The 26,451-nt window shown below is 40.9% G+C and overlaps 1 protein-coding gene across 1 annotated transcript in view; it reads left to right on the forward strand.

Moving 5' to 3' along the window:
- LOC122798676 (zinc-binding protein A33-like) overlaps window positions 1-26,451 on the forward strand; it is a 418,021-nt gene that overhangs the window by 227,241 nt on the left and 164,329 nt on the right. Inside the window, exons 4-5 of the mRNA XM_044067768.1 lie at window positions 19,261-19,283; window positions 19,385-19,536. Of these exons, the coding sequence (XP_043923703.1) occupies window positions 19,261-19,283; window positions 19,385-19,536 (175 nt within the window). The remainder of the gene's footprint in view (window positions 1-19,260; window positions 19,284-19,384; window positions 19,537-26,451) is intronic.

Consider the following 26,451-nt stretch of genomic DNA (forward strand, 5'->3'; position numbering starts at 1 on the left):
AGTCAGGAGGAGAAGGTAATCTCACACAACACAAATCCAGTCTCACATAGTTCTACCACAACAACAAATCAAACACATAAACACACAAAAACATACTTGGAGGCTCTAAATAAAAACCTGCCTAAGCAGCAGAGACGTCGAAAGCAGACATCCAAGCAAATGCTACCCCAAAAACAAAACACGTGCAACACATAGCTCACAAAGTCAGTGTGCCAAGCAATCACAGCCCTTAAGGCTAAATAATACACCTGATACACTCGTAATAGGCGATTCTATAGTCAGAAACACTGATGTCCCGCTCACCATGCTGAACAAAGAGAAGGTCATGATGAGCTGCCTGTCAGGTGCTAGCATCCGCCACATAACGCATGCACTCAGGTCACTCGAAAGCAAGTACAAATATGACTCAGTCATTGTCCATGCTGGTGTGAATGACCTGAGATGTACCTCCCTTGACTACATGAAAAGAGACATAGAGGAGCTCTCTGATCATGTAGCCCAGGCTGGTATGACCCTGACCTTGAGCAGCATCTTACCCTCACCTAGAATGATGCCACAGTATAAAGACAAAATGATCGATTTTAACAATTGGCTAAAATTTTGGTGTCATTCAAAGGGGATCCAGTGTCTGTCAGCCTGGGATGACATGCTCAATAAGCCACGTTTCTTTGCTAGGGATGGCTGGCACCTGTCACCTCTGGGCTTTCGGATATTGGCGAAGGCTCTTGCCACCCCCATAGTGCCTTTTTTAGGCAAGGCTCAAAAGACAAACCCACCTCCATAGACAACACAATGAATAAGAAACTAAGGGTAATGCTGATAAACACCAGAAGTCTAAACCTCAAGATGCACACACTGGAAACCCTCCTCAGTATGGAGAACATCCATATCTGTGCAGTGACAGAAACCTGGTTTAAGGCTCCAGAGAGCACCCCCGCACTACCAGGTTATACCTCATATCATGCTTTTCGGCCCCAAAACTCAGACCGAACCACAAAAGCAGGGGGAGTATCCATATTTATCAAAGATACCCACACCTCCAGGTTAGTGGTGTCGCACAAAGCATCAGAGACCATCCATGTGCAACTAACAGCGGGCAAAACTGCTTTTCAGTTTGTAGCATGTTACAGTCCACCCTCTCAAAATCAGGAATCCCACTCAGCTTTCCTGAAAACACTGGAGAATATGAAGATCTCTCCAAACACCATTATATTGGGTGACTTCAACTACCCAAACATAGACTGGGAGCATTACTCAAGCACCAACACCCTAACCCAAAGGTTCCTGGAATTTATAAACTCAAATGCTATGGAACAACTAGTCACCACTCCAAGAGGGGAAAACATACTTGACCTGATCATTACCAACATGGGGACTGTATGCTCTATACCAGAGGTATACCCTCATTGGTGAGCTCAGACCATAAATTAATCTTACTGGATATCCACATCCCAGCCCCACCCACAGCCCAGAAAACCACAGTGAAAAACTACTCAAAAGTGAACTTCACACTTCTCAAAACCGAGGTGGAATCCTTCAAGTCCCCCAGGCCAGTGGAAACTATGGCCTAAACTGCAGAATCCTATATAAACGCATTCTATGGACACCTCCAGGAATGCATGGATCAGGCTATTCCAAACAAAACCAAGACCCAATCTTCCAAAGGCAGGCATCCAGTCTGGTGGACCCCAGCCATAAATAAGCTGTACAACAGAAGGAGGAAGCTACTACATGATAGAGCAAAATCCCTAAAAGGGAAGGCATCTTTGATCAGTACTAGCAAAAAACTACGATCCCTCATAAAATCCTGCAAGGTCAGCTTCGAGAGAAAAATTGCACAGGACACTAAAGAGAATCACAAGGCTTTTTTTAGTTATGTTAGGAACCTGGAATGCAACTCCCAGATATGCTCAGAGTTGATCCAAAATGACAAAAAATACACTGAACCCACAGACATTACCAACATCCTGTCAGACAGGATTAGTGCAAACCCCCCCCCCCCCCAAAAGAGCAAATATCTATCCCAGCAGAGTGCTGCCTCCCTAACATCTCAGATGCTCAGGTGAAAGCCGCTCTCTCCAAAGCAAAAACACTGCATCAATGGGACCAGACGGTGTCCCGGGTTGCGTCCTACATGAACTCCAAGCAGAACTAAACCCTCACTTAAAACTGCTGTACAATCTCAGCCTTACTACAGGATATGTACCCAAAGAATGGCGTACAGCAACAGTGGTCCCACTCCACAAAGGTGGTGCCTCTATGGATCCTCTATGGAGTCTGCAAGGCTATGGAAAGGATCATCATGGAACTCATAAACAAAGACATTGGGGACCTACAGACACTAGATCCTACCCAATTCGGCTTTGTCAAGGGCAGATCCTGCCTCTTGAACCTGGTCGACTTCTTTGAAACAGTCACCAAGGCAATAGATGAAGGGAATGTAGTCCACACAGCCTACCTGGACCTCACAAAAGCATTTGACACAATACCCCACTCAGGCATCATAGATAAGCTATCCAGCTTAAATATAATCCCCTATGTCACAAGATGGGTTGCAAACTGGCTCAAGGACAAAAACCACAGAGTCAGAATTGCTGGAGCCATGTCAGACACTAAACCCATTACAAGTGGTGTCCCACAAGGCTCAGTCCTGGGACCTATCTTGTTCGGTATATACTTTTCCGAGGTACAGGCTAACATGGAAGGACTGTGGCTGACCAAGTTCACAGATGACTGCAAACTGGGCACCATAATTGACTCTCCAACTGACATGAGCATTCTTCAAAAAGGTCTCACAGAGATGGATAACTGGTGCCAGAGCCATGGCCTAAAGCTAAATGCCAAAAAGTGTATAGTCATACCCTTTGGCAAAAATAAAGTGCCCACAAATTACCACATAGGTGGTAACCCATTAAGTATGGAGGAAGTAATTACGGACCTGGGAACCCAAGTTGATAGTAATCTCTCCTTCAACAACCACATTGCCAAAGTGGTTAGGAAGACCTTCTATATAGCCTACCTTATCATGAAAGGATTCATATCTAGATCAAAGGAGGTCATCGTGCCCCTTTATTCATCCCTCATCAGGCCCATAATAGAATACAGTGCCCCATTTGGGATGTACCTTACCCAACACCTGCAGCAACTAGAAAGACTGCAAAAGTACCTCACAAAGAGGATCAAGGGACTCAAACAGATGCCATATGCTGCTCGGTTAAAGAAACTCCAGCTCTACTCAGTTGCATACTGCTTACTTATAGGCGATCTATGCCTGACATATAAAGCTATGCCCAACCCAGAATTAATGGACATGCTCCACCTCACAAAATCCAAATCCCTTAGAGCCAGGCGCTTGAGGGATTTGAACTTCAGCACAGAAATAAATAGGACATGCTAGAGGGACAGATTCATAACCCAGAGGCTCCCTTCACTCTGGAATAGAATCCCAGTCCATGTCAGGCAGAGCCCCTCACTGACTATCTTCAAGAGGAATCTTGATGAGTGGAAGGGGGATCATAGGCTTACCCTGGAGATTACTTCTGTGTCACTACTAGACAGAGGCACAGTAAACAAACCTTCAAAAAGGCACAGTAAACTCAAACTCAAAGGGTGGCAAAAGCCAATTACACTCTGTCTAGCCTTATAAATGCCCCAGGGCAGATAGCCTAGTTTGAACCTATGAACCTATTAGCTGTATCATAGTCAATTTATATAGAGTGGTGAGATGCTGCAGCCATAGAAGATGTATCAGTGCATCAGCTGCATCATAACTACATTATACAGAGTGGTGAGATGCAGCAGCCCTGGAAGATGCATGAAGACATCAGGTGCCTCATAACTACATTATCTAGAGCAATGAGACGCAGCAGCCCTAGAAGATGCATCAGTGCATCAGCTACATCATAGCTTCATTGTATAATGTAGTGAGATGCAGCAGCCCCAGAATATGCAACATTGCATCAGCTGAATCATTACTACATTATATGGACTGGTGATATGCAGGTGGCCTAGAAGATGCATCAGCACATCAGGAGCATCATAACTACATTATTTAATTTGATGAGATGCAGCAGGCCTAGAAGATGCATCATTGAATGAGCTGCATCATAACTACATTATATGGACTGTCTTCATGCAGCAGCCCTAGAAAATGCATCAGTGCATCAGCTATATCACAGCTACATTATATAATGTGGTCAGCAGCCCTAGAAGATGCATCAGTGCATCATCTGCATCATAACTACATTATAAAGAGTGGGGAGATGTATCAGCCATGGAAGATGCATCAGTGCATCATAAGTACATTATATAGAGTGATGAGATTCAACAGCCCTAGAAGATGTATGAGCACATTAGCTGCATCAAAACTGCAATATATAGAGTGGTGAGATGCAACATCCCTAAATGATGCATCTATGCATCATCTGCATCCTAACAACATTAATTAGAGTGGTGAGATGCAGCAGCCCTAAAAGAAGCATCAGTGCATTATCTGCATCATAACTACATTATATAGAGTTGTGAGATGCAGCAGCTAAGAAAATGTATCAGTGCATTATCTGTATCACAACTGCATTATATAGACTGGGGAGACACAGCAGCCGTAGAAGATGCATCAGTGCATCAGCTGTATCATAGCCACTTTATATAGAGTGGTGAGATGCTGCACCCATAGAAGATGTATCAGTGCATTGACTGTATTAGAACTGCATTATATAGAGTGGTGAGACAGAGCAGCCCTAGAGGACGTATTAGTGCAGCAGCTGCATCATAACTACATTATATAGGGTGGTGAGATGCAGCAGCCCTAGAAGATGCATCAGCTGCATCATAACTACATTATACAGAGTGGTGAGATGCAGCAACCCTGGAAGATGCATGAAGACATCAGGTGCCTCATAACTACATTATCTAGAGTAATGAGATGCAGCAGCCCTAAAAGATGCATCAGTGCATCAGCTACATCATAACTTCATTATATAATGTGGTGAGATGCAGTAGCCCTAGAAGATGCATCACTGCAGCAACTGTATCATAGCTACATTATATAGAGTGGTGAGGTGCAGCAGCTGTAGAAGATGTATCACTGCATTAGCTGCATCACAACTGCATTAAATATAGTGGTGAGACACAGCAGCCGTAGAAGAAGCATCTGTGCATCAGCTACATCATAGCTACATTATATAAAGTAGTAAGATGCAGCAGCCCTATAGATGCATTATTGCATCAGCTGCATCATCACTACATTATATGGAGTGGTGAGATGCACGAGTCAAAGAAGATGCATCAGGGCATCATCTGCATCATAACTACATTATGTAGAGTGGGAAGATGTATCCGCTGTGGAAGATGCATCAGTGCATCATAACTACATTATATGGTGAGGAGATGCATCAGCCCTAGAAGATGTCTGAGCACATCAGCTGCTTCACAACTGTGTTATATAAAGTGTTGAGATGCAACTTCCATAAAAGGTGCATGACTGCATCAGTTGCATCATAACTACATTATGTAGAGAGGTGTGATGCAGTAGCCCTAGAAGATGCATCAGCGGATTAGCTGCATCTTAACTACATTATATAGAGTGGTGCAATGCAGAACCCCAAAAGATGCATCAGCACATTAGCTGCATAATAACTACATTATGTAGTGTGGTGAGATGCAGCAGCCTTAGAAGATGGATCAGTGCATCAGCTGCATCATAACTAAATTATATGCAGTGGTGAGATGCAGCAGCATCCCTAGTAGATGCTGCAGTGCATCAGCTGCATCATAACTACATTATATAGAGTAGTGAGATGTGTCAGCCATAGAGAAGCATCAGTGCATTGGCAGCATCATAACTACATTATGTAGAATGCTGTGATGCAGCAAGCCTAAAAGATGTATCAATGCATCAGCTGCATCACAACTGTGTTGTATAGAGTTGTGAGATGCAGCAGCTTTGGAAGATGCATCAGGATATCAGCTGCATCATAACTCCTTTATATTGAGTGGTGAGATGTAGCAGCCCTAGAAGAGACATCAGTGCATGAGCTGTATCATAACGACTTTGTATAGAGTGGTGACATGCATCATCTCTAAAAGATGTATCCGCTGCAACATAACTACATTATATAGAGTGGTGAGATGCAGCAGCCATAGAAGGTACATCAGTGTATTAGCTGTATCATAACTACATTATATAGTGTGGTGAGATGCAGCAGCCGTAGAAGATAAATCAGTGCATCATCTACATCATAACTACATTATATAGAGTGGTGAGATGCAGTAGCCATAGAAGGTACATCAGTCTATCAGCTGTATCATAACTCCATTACATAGTGTGGCGAGATTCAGCAGCCGTAGAAGATAAATCAGTGCATCAGCTACATCATAACTACATTATGTAGAATGGTGTGATGCAGCAAGCCTAGAAGATGTATCAGTGCATCAGCTGCATCACAACTGTGTTGTATAGAGTTGTGAGATACAGCAGCTTTGGAAGAAGCATCAGGATATCAGCTGCATCATAACACCTTTATATTGAGTGGCGAGATGTAGCAGCCCTAGAAGAGGCATCAGTGCATCAGCAACATCATAACGACATTGTATAAGGTGTTGAGATGCATCAGCTCTAAAAGAGGCATCAGCTGCAATGTAATTACATTATATAGAGTGGTGAGATGCAGTAGCCATAGAAGAGACATCAGTGTATCAGCAACCCTATGCTGACCGCCTGAAAAAACTCCAGCTATACTCTGTTGCATATCATCTACTCTGAGGCGATCTCTGCTTAACATACAAGGCCATGTCATCACAGAGCTGTTGGACATGCTACACTTAAAGAAATCCCAATCCCTCAGAGCCACACACTCCAGGGATCTAAACCTTATCATCACAATAAACAAAACATGTTGCAGGGATAGGTTCCTGGCCCAGAGACTCCCCAGACTCTGGAATAGACTGCCCATACATTTCAAGCAGAGCACCTCTTTGACCCTCTTCAAAAGGAACCTTGATGACTGGATGGGAGTAAGGAAATTCACCCCAATGATCATGTCAGTCACCCTGCTAGATAGGGGTCCAGTGAAGTAAATAGTGTGGGAAGAAATAGGCAGGGAATTGTTATGGCTAGGCTTGTATAGGACCTAGGGTCGATAGCCTAGTACCAACCTATGAAACTATGAATCATAACTACATTATATAGAGTGGTTAGATGTATCAGATGTAGAAGATACATCAGTGCTTCAGCTATATCACAGCTACATTATATAATGTGGTCAGCAGCCCTAGAAGATGCATCAGTGTATCAGCTGCATCATAGCTACATTATATAGAGTGGTGAGATGCAGCACCCGTAGAAGATGTATGAGTGCATTAGCTGCATCACACCTGCATTATATATAGTGATGAGACACAGCAGCCCTAGAAGAAGTATCAGTGCATCAGCTACATCGTAGCTACATTATATAAAGTGGTGTAATGCAGCAGCTCTATAGATTTATCATTGCATTAGCTGCATCATCACTACATTATATAGAGTGGTGAGATGCAGGAGTAGAAGAAGATGCATCAGTGCATCATCTGCATCATAACTACATTATATAGAGTGGGGAGATGTATCAGCCATGGAAGATGCATCAGTGCATCATAAGTACATTATATAGAGTGATGAGATGCAACAGCCCTAGAAGATGTATGAGCACATCAGCTGCATCAAAACTGCAATATATAGAGTGGTGAGATGCAACATCCCTAAAAGATGCATCTATGCATCAGCTGCATCATAACAACATTAATTAGAGTGGTGAGATGCAGAAGCCCTAAAAGAAGTATCAGTGCATTAGCTGCATCATAACTACATTATATAGAGTGGTGAAATGCAGCAGCCCTAGAAGATGGATCAGTGCATCAGCTGAATCATAACTAAATTATATGCAGTGGTGACATGCAGCATTCCTAGAAGAGGATTCAGTGCATCAGCTACAACATAACTACATTATATAGAATGGTATGATGCAGCAAGCCTAAAAGATGTATCAGTGCAAAAGCTGCATCACAACTGTGTTATATAGAGTTGTGAGATGCAGCAGCCCTGGAGGATGCATCAGTGCATCAGCTGCATCATAACTATATTGTATAGAGTGGTGAGATGCATCAGCCCTAAAAGATCTATGAGCACATCAGGTGCATCATAACTGCGTTATATAATGTCGTGATATGTAGCAACCCTAGAAGATGCATCAGCACATCAGGAGCATCATAACTACATTATATAATGTGGTGAGATGCTGCAGGCATAGAAGATGCATCATTGAATGAGCTGCATCATAACTACATTATATTGACTGTTGACATGCAGCAGGCCTAGAAGGAGCATCAGTGCAGCAGCTGCATCATGACTACCTTGTATAGTGTGGTGAGATGCAGCAGCACTAGAAGATGCATCAGCTGCATCACAACTATGTTATATAGAGGGGTGAGATGCAGCAGCCATGGATGAAGCATGAATGCATCAGCTGTATCATAGCTACATTATATAGTGTGGTAAGATGCATAATTGATTCTCTTGCATCTTAGTGACATTATATGGAGTAGTGAGGTACAGCACCCCTAGAATATGCATCAGTCCATCTGCTGTGTCATAACTACATTATATAGAGTGGTGAGATGCAGCAGCCATAGAAGATGCATCAGTGCATTAACAGCATCACAACTGTGTTATATAGAGTGGGCTGACACAGCAGCCGTAGAAGATGCATCAGTGCATCAGCTGTATCATAGCCACTTTATACAGAGTGGTGAGATGCTGCAGCCATAGAAGATGTATCAGTGCATTAGCTGCATTAGAACTACATTATATAGAGTGGTGAGACAGAGCAGCCCTAGAAGAAGTATCAGTGCATCAGCTGCATCATAACTACATTATACAGAGTGGTGAGATGCAGCAGCCCTGGAAGATGCATGAAGACATCAGGTGCCTCATAACTACATTATCTAGAGTGGTGAGACAGAGCAGCCCTAGAAGATGCATCAGCGCATCAGCTACATCATAGCTTCATTATATAATGTGGTGAGATGCAGCAGCCCCAGAAAATGCAACATTGCATCAGCTGAATCATAATTACATTATATGGACTGGTGAGATGCAGGTGGCCTAGAAGATGCATCAGCACATCAGGAGCATCATAACTACATTATTTAATTTGATGAGATGCAGCAGGCCTAGAAGATGCATCATTGAATGAGCTGCATCATAACTACATTATATGGACTGTCTTCATGCCGCAACCCTAAAAGATGCTTCAGTGTATCAGCTAGATCATGACTACCTTGTATAGCATGGTGAGATGCAACAGCACTAGAAGATGCATCAGCTGCATCACAACTATGTTATATAGAGTGGTGAGATGCAGCAGTGCTATAAGATGCATCAATGCCTCAGCTGCATCATACCTGCATTATATAGAGTGATGAGATGTATCTGATGTAGAAGATGCATCATTGCATTAGCTGCATCATAACTACTTTATATAGTGTGGTGAGATGCAGCAGCCTTAAAATATGTATCATTGCATCTGATGCATCATAACAACATTATATGGAGTAGTGTGATGCAGCAGCCATAGAAGATATATCAGTGCATTAGCTGCACTGCAACTGCTTTATATAGAGTGGTGAGACACAACAGCCATAGAAGATGTATCAGTGCTTTAGCTGCATTAGAACTGTGTTATACAGAGTGGTGAGACAGAGCAGCCTTAGAAGAAGTAGTGCATCAGATACATCATAACTACATTATACAGAGTGGTGAGATACAGTAGCCCTGGAAGATGCATGAAAACATCAGGTGCCTCATAACTACAGTGTCTAGAGTAATGAGATGCAGTAGCCCTAGAAAATGAATCTGAGCATCTGCTGCATCATAATTGCAGTATATAGAGTGATGAGGTGCAGCAGCCCTAGAAGATGCATCAGCTGCATCCTCCATTAAATAGTGTGGTCAGATGTAACAGCCTTAGAAGATGCATCAGTGCATCAGCTGCGTCATAACTACATTATGTAGAGTGGTGAGATGTATCAGCCATAGAAGTTGCATCAGTGTATCAGCTGCATTACCACTACATTATATAGGGTGGTGAGATGCAGCAGCCCTAGTAGATGTATCAGTGCAACATCTCCATCATTACTACACTATGTATAGTGGTGAGATATATTAGCCCTTGAAGATGCATCAGTGCATTTTCTGCATCATAACTGCATTGTGTAGAGTGGTGAGATGCAGCAGCAGTAGAAAATGCATCAGGGCATCAGCTGCATCATAAGTACATTGTATACAGGGGTGAGATGCAACATATCTAGAATATGGATCAGTGCCTCATCTCCATCATAAATACATTGTACAGAGTGGTTGCATCAGTGAATCAGGTGCATCATAACTATATTAGATAGTTTGGCCAGATGATGCAGCCCTAGAAGATGCATCAGTGTATCAGCTGCTTAATAACTCCACTACATATAATGATGAGATGTTGCAGCCCTAGAAGATGTATCAGTGCATCATAACTACATTATTTAGAGTGGTGTGCCACCTAGGAGGTAGAATTGAGCACAAAAGAGCTGCAGACATGATTTCTGAGTCAGTTAAGGCAGAATATACTCCCCCTAGTTGAGCCAATGTAGCAAGGACATATCTAGTCATATGAGTCTAGTAATTAATATCCCTAAAGGCCAAGGTAGCAGACCCATGTACTTTTTCCCCTAATCTGTCAATGGCACAGTTGTCATTGCCAGAGGGAAGAGGTTTTGAAGAGGATAAAAGATTGTAAGGCTGATCAATGGACATGGACACTACTGCAGGGTCAGGAGATGGACACTTATGCAAATATTAAAGAGCCCCAGGTGTCTTGTAAATGAGCCAGAGGCAGGAAGTCAGGCCCAGGGGCAGTCAGCAGGAAAAGTATCCAACAAGGCTGCTAACAATAAATGAACACCAGAAGGTATTTGAGAACAGTCTCATTAAAGCTCCATCATACAGACCACAGTTTCTTCAAAGGACAAGTCCTCAAAGGGAGAGTCATGAAGTAAGGAGTCATATTCCTTAGACCCTAGCACCAAAGGAGAATTAATTTTCAAAGAATAACAAAAAGATTCCTCACCAGAGTCCAACTCCTTATCAGAGGTATCAGAATCTCTAGGACATTTATATTGGGTGGACTCCCAAGGAGTAGCAGAGCATTTAACAGCCAATGAGTAAAGTCCTGTGTCTACTTGTGATGTTCCTTAGCAGTGGGATTAGATGTTTGATTTTTGTATTTTCTTTAAAGGGACATCAACCTTGATCAGTCTAGGGTGTTCAGATGATTGCTTAGATTCAATAAGGGTATCGGACACCTCTTCCCTAACTAGATTTGGGGAATCTCATAGACTCTTCAGACATGATCAGCCATAGTTAGCAGACATGTGCACAGCCTCAGTGGATGTGTGAGAGATAGGTTCCATGTCTGCTTGTGATTCAGTTGCATCAGAGGGGACTGGTGTTGGCATCTGACAGTTTTCAGAGTCTTTATTTATTTACATATTATTTATTGACATTTGATTACTGGAAAAGTTTGACTGGGTAGAAGTCCATTTTCAGCAAAGGCCCAGGGAGAAATGTTCCAAATTATTACAAAACATTCTAAAAACAATAAAACAAAATAATCTGCAGTTTAAATAATTATGACAAATCAGACATAAAAACATTGGTTGAGAATCAATACATGGTATGAGGATCATCCAACTTGAGAGAGACATCTGGTGGATAGCTGCAGATTCAGAGCAAGGTTTCTTAGCTTTTCATGAAAGACATGTGAACCACACAGTGGATGGATTCAGCCATGATATATTGGGTCAGTAGCTTAAAGCGCTGATTCTCCAGATAAATAGAAAAGGAAGACAAGCAGCTATGAAGAGTTTAGGTACAAAAGCCTGAGAGATAGCACACTGGGCATGGTCATGCATAGCAGCTGAACAGAAAAGGCACATCTCGTATCTGTCCTTATGGGGAATATGCCTCCCACAATATCATTTTCCCTTCCTGGGGGGACATGAGTCCAAATATAACAGAAAAGAAGAAACCCCAATGAGGCACTTTAGGTTCATAGGTCTGTACTAGGCTAATAGCCCTGGAGCCTTTACAACCCTAGCCCATAGGATTACCCTGGCATCGTGCCACCTGACCTAGGTTCCTAGTGCCTCTGTCGAGTAGAGTCACTGGAGTGATCCCCGGGGTGATTTTTCTATTTCCCATCCACTTATCAAGATTTCTCATGAATAGGGCCAGAGAGGTGCTCTGCTTGACATGTATGGGAAGTCTCTTCCATAGCATGGGCAGTCTCTGGGTTTTGAACCTGTCCCTCCAGCTTGTTCTGTTGATTGTGGTAATGAAGTTGAGGTCTTTGGAGCATGTGGTGTGGAGGGATTGGGATTTCTTTAGATGTAGCATTTTTAACAGAGCTGGGACAGACATGGCTTTGTAAGACAAGCAAAGACTGCCTCTAAGTAGGTGGTATGAGACAGAGAATAGTTGGAGTGTTTTGAGTCTGTCCATATAGGACAAGTGTTTAAGGCCTAGGATCCTCTTTGTGAGGTACTTTTGCATCCTCTCCAGTTGTTGCAGGTGTCTAGTGAGGTACATGCCAAATGGGACATTGTACTTGATGATTGGCCTTATGAGGGAAGAGTAGAGGGAGACAATGACCTCTTTCTTCCTGGATCCAAAACCCTTAGTAATGAGATGTGTCACATAGAAGGACTTTCTGACCACAGTGGCAATGTGTGGGTGAAAAATAGAGGTTGCTGTCAACCTGTGTTCCCAGATCTTTTATAACACTTTCTGCGTTTAGTGGATTACCATCAATGTAGTAATTCAAGGGAACCGGGTTTTTCCCAAGGGGGATGACGACACATTTTTTGGCATTGAGCCTAAGGTCATGGTTCTGACACCAGTTGTTGGTGTCATTGAGGCCTTTCTGTAGGATGTCAACATCACTTGGGGAGTTAATAATAGCTCCCAACTTGCAATCATTTGTGAACTTTGTCAGCCAGAGTCCCTTTGTGTTGGCCTGGACTTCAGAGAAGTAGATATCAAACAGGAGAGGACCCAGGACTGTACCCTGTGGAACTCCACTTGTGGCTAGTCAGCAGTTTGACTTGGAATCAGCTACTTTCACACTGTGGGTTATATCTGTGAGCCAATTTGCAGCCCACCTAGAGATATAGGGGTTGATGCCTAGCTCAGTGAGTTTTTCTATGATTCCTGAGTGGGGAATGATATCAAAGGCCTTGGCCAGATCAAAGTAGGCTGTATGAACCACCTTGCCTTCATCCACAGCTCTGGTGACTGACTCAAAGAAGTAGAACAAGTTGAGCAGGCATGATCTACCCTTTACAAAACCAAACTGTGTAGGATCTAGAGTTTGGAGATTCCCTATATCTTGTGTATTAGGTCCATGATGATGCGTTCTATAGCTTTGCATATCAGACTTGTCAGGCTTATTGGGTGATAATTCCCAGGGTCTGTAGTCACTCCTATGAATATAGCAGCATGCCATTTGGTAGGGACAAAGCCTGAGGTGAGGCTGTGATTGAACAGGGCTCGCAGGTGAGGTACCAGTTCACTCTGTAGTTCAATTACAACATAGCCAGGGATATTGTCAGGTCCCATAGAAGCTGTATTCTTGGCCTTGGCCTTGGACACTGCTGTTTTAACCTGTGCAACAGTAATACTGTGTGCCTGGCAATCTACTGGTATTGTGAGTGCCCCTTTGGCGGGGGGTAAAGTTAGCACTGAATCTGTCGGCCAGTATATTGACAATATCCGTTGGCTCGGTATAGGAGGTACCATTGTGCAGTAGCTCAGAGCAAATCTGGGTATTGCCATGGAGATTCTTTACATAACTATAGAAGGCCTTGTGGTTGTCCTTACTATCTGCTGCAATTCTGTTTTCATAGCTAGATTTAGAGGATTTGATGATGGCTCTCAACCTTTTGTTGAGGCTGATAAGGGAGTTTTTCCACTCTTGGGACTTCGCCTTATTCTGCATCAGTTTGCTCCTTCTGTTGTAGAGTTTGTTTATGGCAGGGGACCACCAGATTGGCTTCCTTTTTTTGGAAGAGACCTTCTTGGTTCTATTGGGTATAGCAAGGTCCATGCATTTTTGTGTGTGTTCATACAGTGCATTGGTGTATGCTTCGGTGGTCGTGCAACTATTCTCCATTTGCATGGGTGCTGTGAAGTTAGCTACATCTATTTTTAGGAATCCAAAGTTAGCTTTGAAGAAGTTTTTCTTGGTGGTTACCTTTGTGGGGGTGGGGGGAGTGGGAGGGATTTGGATTTCCAAGGTGATTAGTTTGTGGCCAGATCTAACCAGGGAGGAGTTGGCTATTGGTGTAGAACAATGGTCGCCCATGTTAGTAATGACCAGGTCAAGGATGTTGCTACCTCTAGTGGGGGTAAGAATGAGTTGGTCCAGAGCATTGGAATTAATGAATTCCAGAAAGCATTAGGCAAGTATTGATACATGAGTAGTTTTCCCAGTTAATGTAGGGGTAGTTGAAGTCACCCAGTATGAGAGTGTTAAGTTGGACCCTAATATTCTCCTAGTTGCTTAGGAACATGTCGTGTGAGTCTTGGGACATGGTTGGGGACCTGTAGCAGGCTATGACCTGAATTGTTGTTTTATCCAATGATATCTGATGGTGATACCAAGGACAAAAAATCCTATTACTACAATCTCCAATCTAACAATAACAAAACCCCCCAAAAATTCTGGAACTCAATAAACTCTCTCCTTAATTCCGGTTCCAAAAATAATCCCAGTCCTGACCCAAATAAATCTGACCTAGAATAATGCTCAGAATTTAATTCTTTCTTCTTACAAACAATATCTGACCTAACTAAGACCTTCCCTACTAATATCCCTTCTGTTCCCATTCATTCTCCTTCCAATTCCTCTGATAACCCTCTCCTTGGATTTGAGCTCAAACCTGTTTCTATTAACTTCATAAAAAAACTTCTATCTAAACTTAAACCCTGCTCTAATGCCCCTGACAATATTCCCTCCTCCTTTCTAAAATGTGCTGCAGATGGGATAGCACTCCCGATCAGCATCATTATTAACAGATCTATTAACGAATCTTACGTCCCCAAATTATGGCGCTCAGCTTATATCCTTCCACTGCACAAAGGAGGCAAGATCACCAACATCTCAAACTTTCGCCCCATTGCTCTACTCTCACCTATCTCTAAAATCTTAGAAAAGTGTGTCCACTCCCAACTTATGCCTTTTCTAACCCAAAACCATCTTCTAACACCTACCCAACATGGCTTTCGTTCTGGTCATAGCACTACTACTGCTCTATTATCCTACCTAGAAACTATCAATCAAGCCCGAGACTCGGGTCACCTCGTCTCTACGGTCTTGCTTGATCTCTCTAAAGCCTTCGACACTATTTCTCATAATCATCTTCTCCTTCAACTATCAAACCTGCATCTATCTCCTAATTCTCTAGCCTGGTTCTCTAGCTACTTATCTGATAGGTCTCAGGCAGTCAAATGGAAAAACTCCATCTCCTCCTTCCTACCCACCCAAACAGGTGTACCACAGGGATCCATCCTGGGACCCATGCTCTTTAATATTTTTATTAATAACTTTCATTCTGCTATCCCTGATGCCAAAATTATTCAATACGCAGACGATTCACCCATAGTCTGCTTTGCCACAAACTGCTCTGAACTGCTTCTCAAAACCCAAGCTGCCTTCTCAACTACTGAAAACTGGATGCATAAAAAGCACCTCTCCCTTAATGCTAACAAATCCAAAATTCTCCTCTTCTCCCCTAGAAAATCTTACTCCTTCAATAAAGATACTTTCAAAGTCCTTAGCAACTCTAAATCCACTATCGAAGTAGTTCCCTCTGCAAAACTCCTCGGTGTTACAGTTGACGAATTCCTAAAGTTCGACATACACATTCAACAAAATATTAAAAAAAAACATCAAAAACTAGGCATGCTATACAGGAATAATCGCTTTCTCTCTCTCACCACAAGGCACACTCTGGCCACTACCTACCTTTTGCCCTGTTTACTTTATGGAGCCCCACTCTTAACCAACTTGTCATACTCCAGCACCTCCAAACTAGAAAGCTGCTACAACAAAATCTCTAAATTTGCGTCAAACTGTAAAAACTCCACCCATCATTGCCTTTCCCTTCAACCCCTAAATTGGCTAGAACCACCAAACTACCTAACCTATCTGCAGCTCACCACAGCGCACAAACTTATATTTCAGCCATCTAACTGTCCTGCTCTAGCTAATATCCTTCCTCCCTGCACCCCTAAGAGATCTCTCAGATCTGAACATCAACATCTGATTGATATCTACAAACCTAAAAGTCCTGCTGGCCAACTTCTCCTCTCCTTCACTATCGGTAAGGCTTGGAACTCTCTCCCTTCCTCTTTAAGAACTATATCAAGCACTGAAAATTTCAAAACTCTGCTTTTCAAACATCTGTCCACTAAGTGGAAATGCACCTGCTTTCACCCTACCTAAAACTATTCAAAAACTCACAAATATCCTACCTAGAGTGTAAAAAGGTGAGGCTGCCCTTTAGTCCACCTCAACTAAAAAAAACTATCCAAGTACATATTCATACCACATGGAGTGCTCCATTGCACTCAAAATGTCCCAAAGACTTATCTTCATACTGCTTCATGTAAATATTGTAAATAGATTTCTTAACTCTCTTCTCTATGTGCTTATATAATTGCATTTTCTCAAACTACTCTATAAGAATTCCTTTACAAATGTATAACCTTCTAAGAATGTGCTCATGTACTCAAATAATGCTTTGTCTTAAATTACCCTATAAGAACAGCTTACGATTGTATAAACTTTTAGAATAACCTTAGTGAAGTAGTATTTGACTTTGTTGCAATAATTAATGTTTCTATTGTACAAACTGATCACCTCAATGTATCATTCATATTTTATATTTCTGTATTTTATATTTGTACATCTGGAGCTTTTCTCCGCGGGCCACCACTGAAAACGGGTCTCAGGGCCCAGTGGACTTCCCCGGTAATCAAACTGGAAATAAATAAATAAATAAATAAATAAATAAATATGCACCTGAAGTATCTCAGATGCGTTATGTTGGGCTACCAGTCTGGAGGTGTGTGCATCTTTTATGAATATGGAAACACAACCGCCTTTGGAGCTTCGGTCCAAGTTCTGGGGCCGAAAGGTGTGGAATGAGTTATAGCCTGGTAGTGCAGGGGTGCTTTCTGCTGTCTTGAACCAGGTCTCTGTTACAGCACAAATGTTGATGTTCTCCATTTTAAGGAGTGCTTCGAGTGAGTGCATTTTGAGATTTAGACTTCTAGCATTGAGCAGCATGACTCTCAGATTGCATTTGTTTGTAGCTGTTATGGTGGTAATTTGGTATTTGGAAAACCACCTAAAAAAGGCTCTATAGGGGTGACAAGAGCCTTGGCCAGTATCCGGAAGCCCAGGGGTGACAGAAGCAGGCCATCTCTGGCAAAGCATCGAGGTCTGTCAGTCATGTCATTCCAGGCAGACAAATACTGGATCCCCTTAGAATGACACCAAAAACTTAGCTAATTGTTGAAATCAATCATTTTCTGCTTGTACTGTGGTATTATTCTGGGTGATGGTAGAATGCTGCTCAGGGATATGGTCATACCTGCCTGGGCTACATAATCCGAGAGCTCCACCATGTCTCTTTTCATGTAGTCTAGGGAGGTTGTTAGAGGCTCAGTAGGAGCCATCTCAATGAAAGGTGTACAGACTGAAATTCTCACTAGGCATTTGGACTGGCAGCAAAGAAGTTATGATGATTGTGTGCCCATATGTCCCCGTTATAGCCCATGTTTGCGTGAAGAGCATATGCCTGACATACAATGCTGGGGTAATATAAAGGCTTTGGTATACCGGTCAGACATTACACTATCCCAGCAGGATATCCCAAGTGTAAAGTATACTGCAACAGTGATAAGAGCGGACATCATATGATTCACATTGAGCATCTGTTTTGCTACACTATGCAGAAGTCACATATCAATACATTTGTGTTCCTCATTAAGTAAACTCTAAAATTAGATCTTTCAGTTGTATGTATCATGTTTTTTGAATTATTATGATCAGGGAACTTTGACACCAAGGCAAATCACCAGGATGATCCTTGAAGAATTCCAGGAAGCATCACTACGGTTTAAGGAGTCAGATACAATCTCACTGGTGGTTCAGGGGAGTAGATAGAGGTATTGACTATAAGTCTGGAAGGGGGTGGTCAGCATTTAATTCTGAACAAATAGCCTGAATAGAAGGGTAGATAAGAGAAAAGCGGTTAATGCTGTTATTGAAAGCCAGTCTGCTTTTACAAGATGCGGGTAGTGATGACGTCTGTGTGTAAGAGGGTTATAAAATGGCAGATAGTATCATTAGTGGATTATAGTGGTTTTGTATTAGTGGAGGAGTTTAGGGTAATAATAATCAGAGCTCCTTTTCCTACTGTTGATTGCCTCTCCCTATACATCTCAGTATTAATCTGTATTCTCTGGTGATTTTTGATGCTGTTAGTGTACCAGTAAGCCATTTCTTATGACTACATTTTGTCCATCTCTTTTGCTTGCTACTGCTTACCCTCTGCTGGGTTCTGCTTTTCAGGGTTTTCACCTCCGCCATTCAAACTGCACTGACTGAATTTAAGTTGCCATGTTTTCGATTATTAATACAGTCTTAACAAGTCTTTTCTCAACAAATAATTCATATAATTACTAGCATTATTAATGAGCATTTTATTTAGTAAAGCACACTTATGCTCATGATACTTTCTTGTATGTAGTTTACAATACAACTGACTGTCAAAGCAAGCAGGCAAAGGAGGAAATGTGAAGGTTAGTATCTAAAACAGACTCTACCAATATGCTAACTTCTGATATTCTGTCACAAGCAAATGCAGACAATGATAAAGGAAGCTATGCAAGCATTCTTTATGGTATTCAGTGTAGAGTTAAATGCTAATGAGTCTACTACAGAGAAATGTTTTACCTGAAAAACATAGCTGTTGTCTTTTTTATATTGCTATATATATATATATATATATATATATATATATATATATATATATATATATATATATATATATATATTCATTCCAGTCTCCATACAGATGCACAGTAACATTATAAAATGTTTGGTCTCTTCCACACAGGGCATCACAGATGAAATAAAAAGGTATGTAGCTACAATGATTTCTTTCTGTTTGTTTAAAACCCTGCCCATTGTAAGTGAAATAAGTTATACTGTTTGTTCTTTATCACCAACATCATAAAAAGACTAGAAGAGGAAGAGGAGGAAGAAAACCAAACAAATGAGAGGAAAGGTGTATTTAATGCTGAACTGGTTTCTGGCAGCCTAAGTCTTGGGGTATACAGAGGCCCCCTGCAGTACAGCATTTGGAAAGAAATGCTGTCTGTCATCAGCCCAGGTAAGAAACAAACCTCTGTCAACTACAGATAATGTAGTGTCCATTTCTATGTTTGTAGCTGGGAGCGCCTTATCCCTAAAATTGAGTATAAATTGTTAAAATATTACTTAAATACTTTTGCAAGTTTCCTTTGTGTTAACACCTACATGTAATTTTTTACTATTCCATTTTATTTATCCACCCATTTTCATAGAGGTCTGTGGAGATAAGCTCCAAAAATTTATATACAATGACAACGAAAAATAAAACAGCAGAATACAATAGACTTTATTAACAGTGTACATAATGCAAACAACTTTGAAAATACCATGGAAAGTTCAAGAAATTCTGAGGAGAGCAGCAAGTTGGGAGCATGATTTTCAGAAAATATTTATAAGCAGATTATTGTCCATCATTTGCAAAAATGTATGATTTAGACCATAACTCAAAGAAGCATAGATAATATACATTATTTACAGACGTTAACCATGATGTCTCACAAGAAACAGTATTATGATGTGTTACTTGAGTTTGCAGTCCTTTATGAATAGGCAGGTACAGTGGTTTGAAGGACAAGGTATTAAGAGAACTTCAGACGTTTTAAGATCACAAACATATGCACTACTATGAATCATTATTGCATGGTATAATGTGAAATGCAGTCCTGCATTGATACTGCCAAACTGAGTGGTATATGTCACTAATCAAATAATACGTTTTTAATATTCTGTACTAATTACCATATGATAGCTATGTTTATAATAATTTGATACAGAAGCTAGCTGACAGGAGGTGATAAGTGTAGTTACTAGCAGTGCCCCCCCCCCCCCCAGGAGATTAGTCCTAGGACCACTTTTGTTTTGTAATTACTTCTTTGGGAGTCATCAGGGGCCTGTAGCTTACCAATTTTGCATTCATCTGCAAATGTAAAACTGTTATTAACTCCATAACAGAGTTCCAGACTTTCAGATTCTTCAGAAGAGACTAACACTCACCATAAGTGCTGCCTGGACCATGGTCTGAAGTTAAATTATAAGAAATGTGGCATTATGACCCGTGGCAACTGTGATTTATTTCCTAGTTTAAATATGCAACAGACAACAGAATACAAGTGAATTGCAGTGTAAAGAAAACACACAGCAATATACAGAATAGAAGAGAGCAATAAATGAGTACAAATTTCAAGGAAACAATTTCAGGAAAAAAACAACCTTCTCTCGCAGCAGTCCATGGCAGAGCCCCAGTTACCTCTCTCTTTCCCATTATTTGCTATTTACACGAGGAAAAATTCTTTGAAGTCTGCTTGGGGTATAAAATGTCTAAGCAAACACGCCCAATCAAAAATCCTAAACTTTCTGAACTTTGCTGTATACCTGGAAGACACAGAGATGTCCTTCCTTTGTTTCTTGTTAAATTCCATTTCCTGTCTCTTTTCCCAGTCTTTTTTAACCTCCTCTGGTTGATTCTTATAGGTGTCATATAATATTTTATCTGCCCCACTAATTATACATTTAACAGCTGTTTTTGTTCTAGGCCCACACTGACCAATAGCCTGACTTCAGCTCACCCACTGAGAAAAAAAGGAACTGAAAGACAAGGGTCAGGAACTCTGTTATTTTTAGTAAATTCATTTACTAAGTACACTGCTTGGATGCAGCAAATCTGAAACTAAGAGAGCCTGAAAGAAAATCAATTAGAAACGATGAAGAGAAAACATAGTGGTTGGGAAAATCCTGCAGCTGTTCAGCACAAAGGAGTTCAAGCTCCAGCTTTGGTGAAAGGCATGACTTCAAGTAGCTAGATAAAAAATAAATCTGATATGCTCTGAGCTGATTAAAATAAAAAACACTGAAGGAGTAAATCAACTCAAATAACAAAAGGCTAGAAAGAAATAGAAGAAGCTTTAAACAGATATTCATATGAGCTGATAAAATTGCAAAAATCAGAGGTCAAAATGAAGAAAAGGCTGTTTGACTATGAGACTGCTCAAGAACAGATGTTTCAAAAATGGTAGACTTACAGGAGTGCGCACATAAGGAAAATATGAGATTTTTTGCTGTACCAGTGAAACTAGTAGGAATAGACAGTATTAATTTTATGAAAGCACAAATAAGATACTGGACTGGTATTCCACAACAGGAATTGTTAATTGAAAGGGCACACTGTGTATGTGCTCCAAATCTGTCCACAAGGAAGCAGCCAAGATCTGTATAAATAAAGATGCATACCTACCAGCAGAAAGAGATGATCCTGGCAAAACTGTTTCAGAAGGGCAAAGTATTAAAACTTGGGGGCAACAGAGTGTTTGTAGAAAATGATTATTCAATGAACACCAGAAAAAAAGAGAAACATTTATTCCATCAGTCAGGCAGTCTTGCGAAGCAGTTGTGAGATTCAAGCTGCTGTATCCAGCTGTCTTCAGAATTTGTTTTCCTGGTAGATTAAAGCCATTTTTTGATGCAGAACAAGCTAAGGAGAAAGTATAAAAGTTTGCCCAAAAAAAGTGAGTTATCAAGCAGAAGACTTTTCATTCATCTGAAATAAAGCACATGCAGAGACATTGCCAGTAAAGAGAGATGGAAGTGAACAAGTAGAAAACCAGCAACACTGAAATTAGTGAATGAATGTGAGGCTGCAAAGCATCGATCACATTTCTGAAATACTGCTGAATAAGAAAAAGTGGAAAGTGAACTGCTGTTGACTTTGTTAAACTTGTGGGGAACAGAAAGGCATTTGCCTCTCTTCATGTCATTAATATTTGGAAGTACATGGAGGACAAGGGAGGAGGAAGAAAAAGACAGCTGTAAGCAAAACAGTTTCTGTTCTTAAAAGTATTTCTATGAAACTTTTCTTGATATAAATTGCATGTTTTATAGAAAATCACTTTTAGTTGTTCTTCTGTGTTATAAACATACTAAAGTAAACAGCCACAATTTTCCTTTCTTTTTAGTTATTTTTTAATACTAACAAACTTATGCATTACAATGCAAAATGAGAAAAAAGGTATGACCTCTGCCAGCCCAGCTAGCTGGAATTTTGTAAATAATTCTATGTCATTTGTGAATAATAATATAATTTGCATGCGTGTCATACAAATCTAAGAAAATGATATGTTATGTGTATATTAACCTACTGGTGCAGAAGTATATATTGAACTGTATGTTATGTACTGAGCTTCAAGAATTAAAAAAAAAACAGTGTACCCTACTGGAAAAGAACAGAAATGTATATACCTGTGCAAATGTATGTGTTGATAATAAGTTGGAACATACAGTGTTAACCTGCAAAACTTCCAGAAAATAAGTTGAAATTGTTTACTATGTGCTATAAAGTAAGTAAATACAGCAAAAAGACAGGATGTCTACAGCTAGAGTTTCTTTCTATTGTCTGGAAGCAGGAATAATTACAGGTTTTAAATGTAAAAGTGTTTAACTGTATTATGACATTCAGTTCTAGGCAGATTTCTGAGGGATAAGTATTTTTTACACAGAGCTGCTAAATTTTTAAGTTTGTGTTAGCCTAGGAACAGAGGGCGGAGGTGACAAAGAGTGATGTAATCTGAGATAACCCACCAGTAATGTTTAATAGTAATTTAAGAACTAACTCTGAGAGTGTGTCTGTGCATTTTGCATTTGTCTTTGGACCTAGAAACATCTTTATCAGCATTACATTTGCCTTGCTCTGTAAGTAAGACTTAGATTACCGTGATTTCTCTTAGAGATAGATAGAAATATAGTAAGACTAGTTTAGATGTTTTCTGTATTTATGTGAGACTGTCCTGCAATGTTGTTTTAAAATATTTCCTGTGATTCTGAACTCTGTTGTCACTGTATTGAGTTATTGAGTTTTGTCTTGTTCTTTTATTATTTATTATTACATTTATTGAAACCTTTTAATTGTGGCTGGTTTGTTTAGAGATATTTAAGCTGTTAGGAGTACTTGCATATGTGTTTGTTGACACTGTATAGGCCACTCCTAAATAGCCTTAAAGTCTTGGTCACACTTACCATTTGGATAATAGTAACATTACACAGTAGCCTTATAGTAGCTGATCAGGGTGGTTGGTGGCAGTGATTATTACCTTATAATCTGGGCAGAAGGGGGCATAGCTAGTGAACCTGTGCCAGCCCTCCCCAAGAGTGTCTGTGTTCTTGTATATAAATCAAATCTCAAAGTGTCTGTGTGTCAGCTACTTGAGCAGGTACATGAAGCACTGGTGGGACAGAGAGGGTGCTGGAGGTTTTGGTTTGACCACTCTTCTGAGATTTGAACCCTATAGCTGTGCCAGTGGGGAGTCTTAATGGGGATCTGGAGAAAGAGGGAGAAACCAGCTCCAGAATGACTGTGGTCTCTGTGTGCTCTTAAGGTAAATTGTACTTTACTGTGTGGGTACTTGTCATCCTCCCAATGTGCAAATCACTCACTGGTTATAGTGGTGAGGATTGAGGCTCCTTGATTACTGGGCCAGTGCAGGGATGTCACAAAAGGCTAGACAAAAGCATGTTTATGCTAGTAATCTACAATCTTGAGTAGCTGAGGTTGGGGATGGGGTGTAAAAGTATACAGATCATAATATATACAGAGCTGATATGTGAATGCCTAAATTAAGACACTTAGCTTAATCTAATAAAAGGTTTTAAGTGGAAGCAAGTAAATAGGTGAACACATTTCTGCATTTTCTAGCTGCCTTTAGCTAATTCTGCCTAAAACACCATTTTTTTAGAGTTTCTGTAATTCAAAAAGCTTGTTTCAGCTACACATTGTACTTATTTTACTGCCTGCACTTTAACAAAGTCATTGTTGTGTTTAAATTACCTGTTTAACTGTTGTAGGCTACACACTTAAGTGTGATAGCCATTTTTGTGCATTTAAAGTGTTTCTTTGATTGTATCTGCTTTATTTTCTGAAAAAAACAAACAAACAAAAAAAAAAAACAAAACAATATATTTGTTTTCCCACCTTTCTAAGCTAGTATAGTCCAGTTTTCAGGTTAGTGCTGAATTCAGGGCTGTGTTACAAGTTACTGTGTTTCTCCATACCTTACTTGGATAGAAGGAAGTTTCTCTGTTCACTTGTGAGAGAGAGGAGCTTTGAGCAGCCTATCTGTCCCTGGAGGAGTGGTTTCAGCCCAGAAATCTGTAGTTCATTGGCCATTTTGGGCTAATTTTCTAACTTTCTCTCCTGCCCTCTAGCTGGCTGCTGTGCACCTTGCCCAGTGCTTGTCCAACACCTGTGACCCAGTATATCCCTGTACTAAATCACTAGACCTCACCCAACTGGAAGCCTCAACATATTTGTCCAAGCTGAAACCTCATCTATCAGCCCCCTGAAAAACCAGCCCACTACAAGACAGTGAAACCCATGACCCAGTACATCCCTGTACTAAATCACTAGACCTCACCCAACTGGAAGCCTCAACATATTTGTCCTTGCTGGAACCTCATCTATCAGCTCCCTGAGAAAGCAGCCCACTACAAGACAGTGAAACCTGTGACCCAGTACATCCCTGTACTAAATCACTAGACCTCACCCAACTGGAAGCCTCAACATATTTGTCCGAGCTGGAACCTCATCTGTCAGCTCCCTGAGAAACCAGCCCACTACAAAACAGTGAAAGTATGTGTTACAACAGATCCTAGAAATTTGAGCTTATTCTAATGTTTAATGTATGTCCCAATAATTGGGACATACTTATCTCACAACTTCAACTTCACCTAAAAAGGTCATCACCACAATTGTGATCTATATTCCACCTGGTAATACACCTGCTAGCCTTGAAGACTTCTTATCCTGGTGTTCTTCCACATACTCACAAGAAACCCTTATTCTGGGGGACTTCAACCTAGATTGGTTCACCTGTATATCAGAACCACCAAGTAATCTAATAAATCTCCATGGCTACCAGCAACTAGTCCAAATTCCAACTAGGTGTGATAAAAAATCTAAAAGGGAATCCATCCTTGACTGGGTCCTAACTAGCAACCCCACATTGTACCCTCACACAGGCAGTCTCCCAGACACCTTAAGTGACCACAACATAATATACTTTATACGTAGTAGAACAAGCATATGCAAAACCACTAACTATATATCCACTAGAAACACAAAAATTCTCTCCTGAGGTCCTCAACACTTTACTGTGTAACTGTGACTGGACCCCCCTAAAAACCCTCCCACTTGACCAGGCTGTAGCATATTTCAACAAAACATTTCTACAACACCTAGACACTGTCGCTCCATTGCACAAAATCAAGGTTAGAACCTCTACAAACCCCTGGCTCAGTAAAGAAACCAAACAAATCCTCAAGTCCAGAGACACTGCCTGGCGTTACTATCAAAAAAACAAAGAAACACAAAGCCTAACTAAGTACCAAGAACTGCGCAACCGTGCAAAAAAATGCATTAGGCTGGACAAAAAATCCTTCTACACAACATTACAAACTAAATACCAACACAACCCGCAAAAATTTTGGAAAAATGTAAACCAGCTACTAAAATCCACCCAAAAGGCTACCCCCAAACCAACCACCCCTGACACTAAAGTTCTCATCAAAACACAATTCAACTCCCACTTTGTGAACTCAGTTCTATCCTTAGTATCACAGGACAGTTCCTTCCTCACTACCCCCCCCCAACACAAATAACACTAATACAAGCTTTACCCTCAAAACAGTTTCCACCACTTCAATCAAAAGCATGTTCTCCAAACTAAAAACCTCATCAACAGCAGCCGACCTACTCCCCAGCTATTTCTTGAAACTCGCAGCAGATGCTATTGCTATCCCAGTCTCCACTCTCATAAACAGAACAATTGTTGAAAACTATGTGCCCAAACTCTGGAAAATATCCTATGTTACACCCATACATAAAGGCGGGACCTCCACTGAACTTAATAACTACAGACCCATTGCTTTACTCTCCCCCCTGGCCAAAATC

Source organism: Protopterus annectens, chromosome 3.part1, assembly GCF_019279795.1.
Source record: "Protopterus annectens isolate FY-2018-M chromosome 3.part1, PAN1.0, whole genome shotgun sequence".
NCBI classification, from domain to species: Eukaryota; Metazoa; Chordata; order Ceratodontiformes; family Protopteridae; genus Protopterus; species Protopterus annectens.